Below are 6,000 nucleotides of genomic sequence, written 5' to 3'. Positions count from 1 at the left end.
CACCGCCCGCCGAGTCGAAAGGAGGTGGAGCTGGTGCTGTCCTGGCTCCCGAGCTGCGGGGTAGCGGACGAGGCGGCGCGGCGGGCCCGGGCGACCGAGGCCCGGGCGAAGCGGCCTGAGAGGCTGGCAGGTGGCGCCGGCAGCCCGTGGAGAGCGGCGCCGTGGGGTAGGCGCTCCCGGCGAGAGAAGTTCACTCCATGCGTGCGGGCCGAGTCCGGCCCCAGAGAGCCGCCGACATGAAGAAAGACGTGCGGATCCTGCTGGTGGGAGAACGTGAGTGCGCGCGCCCAGGCCGCCCCAGCCCTGGCTCGACCTCGACCCCATATCTGACCCTGACCCCTGTCCTGGCGCTTTTCGCCCCCGCAGCCCCGTGGTCTTCTCCCCGCACCTCCTGGGACTCTCAGCCTCAGCACTCTTCTACTGCCCGCCCGGCGGCCCTCGCCCGCGCACCTCACCCGGGCCCGCTCCAGAGCTCCCCTTTCTGTCTCTGTGCAAGCCGTGTCTCTCAGCCGCGAACGCCCGACCTCAGCCTTCCCGAGCTCCTCTCTTTTTCCCTCTTGGGCCTCTCCGTTCCCCAGGCCGCCTCTTTCCAGACCCTCCTGTCTTCGTTGGAGAGTCCCATGTCTGTCACTGCCAGGCAGGTGCTGGAACAGGCAGGCTGCTGGCCAATTGGGAGTGCAGAAGCCGGCTCCCAGGAAGCTAGAAGGAGGGGTGCAGAAGTATTCGACTTGTGGGCAAGGTCAGGTTTCTGGATTCCCTCTTAAAATCTCCCCCTGCTTGCAGTCTTAATTCTCTCTCCGCATTGACATTAAGATAGAGCTTTGGAACTAGCATGTCCCTCAGAGGTAGAGCTCTTGCCCAGTTTTCTCTAGATCCTGGGTTTGATCCTGCAAGGAAAGAAGTAAGTTCCAGATGCAGTACCTTGCAGTGTGCTTCGCCTTGGAGTAACTCCTGGTATCCATGATATTGCCTCAAAAATTTACTCTTAGTCTCTCTGGGGAGGGTCTTTTAGTTAGGGCCGTGATCATTACTGGAAAGCCTAATTTTCACCCCTGTTTTTAACCATTATTTTTTTCGTTGCTCCTTGGTTTGTAAATAACTAACAGATACACGCACAACAGATACTCATGCACAACAGATACACATGCATAAGAACTACCCCCCAGAGATCCTTAAATATCACTTTTTGAAGATGTAATGAAGAAGAAATACTTATTGACAGGACTGAACAGCAGAAATTTCTTGGTACCACTCTGAGACTCAGTTGTTAGGACCAAAATAAAAAGAAAGTGGGCAAGGGAGGACTTCATTTACTTTCAAGTACATTAATTAATGGTCTTCCGTTGCTAATTTGCAGCATTTTATTCGAAACATCTTTTTTTTTTTTTTTTTTTTGTAGCCAATACACCTCTGCCATGGACTCTCAAGAAAACCCAACATAATTAGGGCTGAAGTATTTATTAGTGATCATTGACATGTCTGTTTATCTGCTGTTTGGTGAAGTCTATCTTTAAAGTCAGACTCTTAGGTTTTATTTATATTTTAATATGTTTTTGTAGAGGTATGCCCAGTACAGGACCTTCACATTGAGCTACATTCCCTACCTCTTAAAAAAATTTGACACACAGTCTGGCTGAATTACCAGACTGTATACAAACTTTTGATCCTCCTCTCTCAGCCTCCCACAGTGTTGGGATTATAGGAGTGTACCACCATGCCCAATTTTGATCTGTATTTTGCATGGACATTCTTTGTTTTGTTTTGTTTGAGACAGGGTGTCACTCTGTAGGTCAGGTTGGCCTTGAATGAACTCACTATGTATTGCAGGCTGGTCTAGAATTTGGGGTAATCCTCCTGCCTCAGCCTCCTGAATGCTGGATTACAGGTGTGTTGCCACCTTGAATGAACATCCTTGACAAAGTTTAGGAAGTTTTTTTTTTTTTTTTAGCATATGATTCATTCTGATGCTTTTGGAGCAACCTTAGGGAAAGTGACTTGCTTAAAAATGATTCTTGCCTTGTGTGGTGGCATTTTTGTTTTTGTTTTTGTTTCTGTTTTTTCTGAGTACTGAGATTGAATGCAGGACCTCTCACATGTTAGGCAGGTACCCTATATATCACTGAGCTACATCCCTAGCCACTTTTTTGTTTTTTTGAGTGGGGTCTCACTATATAGTTGAGGCTGGCCTCAAACTCAGTGATCTTCTTGCTTTAGTCTCCTACATGCTGGGATTAACTCTAACAGGCCTGGCTCCTAGCCACTATTTATTTATTTATATTTTTTATTTTTGGTACTGGGGAGCTAACTCATGACCTTGCACTTAGCAGACAAGTGCTTGAGCCACTGAGCTAGATCCCTGGCTATCCTAGCCACTTTTTAAAATTTTTATTTTGAGCCAGGATTTGGCTAAGTTACCTGTGCTGACCTCAGACTTGTATTCCCCCTGCCTTAGTCTCCCAGTAGCTGGAATTACTGGCATATGTCACTATGCCTGGCCCATTCAAGTGTTAGTGGTAATTGGCTAATGTTTATTTAGTGCTTAGAGCAAAAATTAGGCTTTCTGTAAATTATAAGACATTTATTTGGAAAGATTGTTTTAAATATCCATATCTTAAATAACAAATACCACTTAGATTAGTGAAGTCAATTGCTATTCATAAGACAAAATTTTTAAAATTTTCAAAACATAATCACATAAAAGTTCTTTAGGTCATAGTTTTTCATGGTTAACTTTGTTAACTGGAATTTATATTTAACTAGATTTGGTTTAATATGCTTAACAGATGTCCTTTTTATAGACAAATCAGCAAGACCCTTATCCTTTTGTTTAAATTGTGTGGTTACTTTAGTAGTTTCAGTTTTAATGAAGTCTTTTTAAAATTTAAATTGAGATGTGTTTTCTGCTGATTAAAGTCATTAGGAAAATGAAACTGCTGTCATCTTTTAAGTGAACCAGGTAACTCTTGCCTGGTTTGTCTGATTATCATACCAGCCTCTGCCAAGCTAGTTCAGATTCAGTTTGTTTTGACCTAGGCTTTTGCAATACCTTAATTGTTTTCCCTTCTACTTTTTTCCATTCTCCATGAAGCAGGCAGAGTCATTAAAACAAAAAACAAAAAAACTTATGTCTTGGTACCCATTTTTAAAGTTTCCAGTGTTTTCCTTTCTTTTTCTTTTTTTTTTTTTGGATACCAGGAATTGAGCTCAGGACCTTGCCCTTGCTAGGCAGGTGCTGTGACTCTGAGCTATTTTCCCGTCCTCTCCAGTGTTTTCTAATTTCAAACTTTTTTCTTGAGGGGGTGAAAGTCTTGATAATGTAATCAGGCTGGCTTTAAATTTGCTATGCAGTATAGGCTGACCTCAAACTCATGGTCCTCCTGCCTCAGCCTCTTGACTGCTGGGAGTACAGGTGTGCACTACCCATCCTCCTTAAGGTCCAAGATTTTGTTTATTTATTTATTTATTTTTGGTGCTGGAAATAAAACTCAAGACCTTGAGCTTGCTAGGCAGGTACTTATGCCACTGAACCATATCCTCAGCCCAAATCCAAGCTTTTAAATGCAGGCCAACAGAACGCTCCACAATCTGGCCCCTACTTCACTCTTGTACTGTTCTCCTTTGCTTTTTTTACAAGAAAGCCCTGACCTGAGCATTATCCTCATAATCATGTATATTTGTCCACTTGTTTTTCTGTCACTCTGGCTAGAAAGGAAGCTTCTTGAGGACTGAGGATTTGTCTCATTTACTGTTGTATCAGCAAGCTAGAACAGACCTGGCACAAAGTAGGTACTCCAGTATGTGTTTTAAGAATGAGTTCTAGGGACCAGGGATTTAGCTCAGCGGCAGAAGTGCCTGCCTTGCAAGGGCACAGTCGTGAGTTCAATACCTAGTACCCAAAAAAATAAAAGAATGAGTGAGTTCATAGCCGGATGTGGTGGCATACTCCTGCAATCCCAGCAGTCAAGAGGCTGAGGCAGGTAGATGTTTGCAAGTTTGAAACCAGCCTGAACTACATAGTGAGACCCTGTCTCAAAAACAGACACACACACACAGAGTGAGTTCAGGTTAGTTCAGTTTCTTTAGACCCGTTTTCCAAACCACTCCTCTGTGTCACAAAAAGGTGATCATTCTCCTTTCTTAAACCCAGTGTGATTATTGTTGATATCTGAAGGACCGGCATTTATCCAGTCTCTTGTTCTGTGTCTTTAGTTTTTTTGTTGTTTTGGGTCATGTGTCCCCACCCTGCCATTCCTGGGAATTTGACCCAGGGTTTCACACATATGCTATGCAAGTGCTCTTACATCTCCATTGAGTCACATCTCCAGCTCCTTGGCTTTGCTTTGCTTTCTTTCTTTCTTTCTTTTTTTTTTCTTTCCAATATCAAAGATTCCTCTGTTCTGGCAGTAAAGTAGTCCAGTGAGCTGTGATGACGGTGTTGTGTTTTATTTTTATTTATTTATTTCTCTTTTTGAGACAAGGTTTTGCTATGCAGTTTAGGTTGGCCTTGATTGAACTCACTTTGTAGCCTAAGCTGGACCTGAACTTAGAGCAGTCCCCTTGCCTCAACCCCCCAAGTGCTGGGATTACAGGCAAGTGCCATCATGCCCAGCTTGTTGAGTTTAATGTTTTGGCCACCAGGAATTATAGTCCTTGGTAAAAGATCAGCTTCTCCTTGAAACATCAAAGGCCATTTTAGAAGGCAAAGTGGTTGGGGAGTGGTTCTTCAGATATAAGCAAGGTGTAAGTCTAAGAAACTTCAGATCAAGCTAATATAACTAAGCTAATTTCAAAGCTGTATTGCTTTCTTATATTCTGTTCTTCGTTGGAATGGTACTTAAAGATTAAACTGCTCCAAGGCAAGTGTGGGGGTCCTTGCCTGTGATCCCAACACTGAGTAGTCTGAGACAGGAAGGGTACAAGTGTGAGTGCTGCCTGGGGAACTTAGCGAGACACCATCCCAAAATAAAAAGGTCTAGATATGTAGTTCAGTTCAAGGGCCCTGATTTTAATCACCAGTACTGGGGGAGGGGGAAAAAAAATTAAACATTTTCTATTTCAAGTAACCTGTGTTTATACCCCGTATACCTGGGTGATACTTTATAGTTTAGGATACCTGAACATGAAGAGAGTCCCTTGTGCGGTCCCTTATACTCAGTCTTTCCTGCATTATCCACACATAGGAATGGAAACTGTTTTGTTCCTCTGACACCAGCTGGGCAGTAGTGTTGATTTGTGTTGAAGGAGAGGGTTAGATTGTAGCTGTGAGACAGCATTTATCCTGTAGACCACATCACCAACATATGGTGAGTGAAATCCTCCCTTGGAACAGTGTAGTTATTTCTCCAAATCCTAACATGAATAGTAAAAATAGAACTCCATAGTTCCCGCCCCACCATGTATTAAAGTTACTTAAGAAAAACCAAGACTTTTCAGTAAGGGAACAGATAAAGGGAGGGTTGAGTCCATTTGCCACAAGAAGCAAGGGCTGCCTGTTAGCAAGACAAATAGCCAGTATGGCTGGTAGGGTGGTAATTGGCACCACAAGATGTTATTTCTGCTTCATGGTTGTCAGGAATTTGGTGTCATTTGGAACTAGATGTTTAAAAGATGTGATGAAAAGACAAAGAAATCTGTAGCCTAGATAAATCTAGGTAGTTGTTTTATAGTAACGAATTGTGTTTTCCATGGATGACCTACTTAGTAGCATGGAGTCTCAGGCAGAATTGTGGCATGGTATGTTGAACTAAATCAGAGGCCTCTGTCCTGGGGAATTAATTGTGGTTTTGTTTTTCATAGATCACTTCAGTATCTTTCAGGCAAAATAGAAGAGGAGAACCTTTGATGACTGGCTAGCAAAGATTACTTTTTTGCCCTCCATATTAATATTTAGATTTATATCACATATATCAAGTGAACTTATACTTAATTTTTTATTTGTAGTAAATTTTTATATTTACTATAAAATACATAATATTTGGACTATGATTTTTATATCAAATA

At 42.7% G+C, this 6,000-nt stretch overlaps 1 protein-coding gene across 10 annotated transcripts in view; it reads left to right on the top strand.

Moving 5' to 3' along the window:
• Positions 1-6,000, top strand: part of Rhot1 (ras homolog family member T1) — a 69,512-nt gene continuing 63,512 nt past the window's right edge. For 4 of the 10 annotated variants that reach the window (XR_010048181.1, XM_063250963.1, XM_005003530.4 and 1 more), the window contains exon 1: positions 2-273. Coding sequence is in view for 8 of the 10 variants with exons in the window: in XM_063250963.1 (XP_063107033.1) it covers positions 198-273 (76 nt within the window). In the remaining 2 variants the exon portion in view is untranslated. Of the gene's footprint in view, positions 274-6,000 lie in introns of all 10 variants that reach the window. The other 6 variants (XR_010048182.1, XM_003469623.5, XM_003469622.5 and 3 more) reach the window with 3 other exon arrangements.

The sequence above is a fragment of the Cavia porcellus genome, unplaced genomic scaffold (genome assembly GCF_034190915.1).
Source record: "Cavia porcellus strain 051 isolate PalLab524CR breed Dunkin Hartley unplaced genomic scaffold, mCavPor4.1 scaffold_6, whole genome shotgun sequence".
Taxonomy (NCBI): Eukaryota; Metazoa; Chordata; class Mammalia; order Rodentia; family Caviidae; genus Cavia; species Cavia porcellus.
Note: the sequence above shows the minus strand (reverse complement) of the source record. Positions and strands in the feature narration are given on the sequence as shown.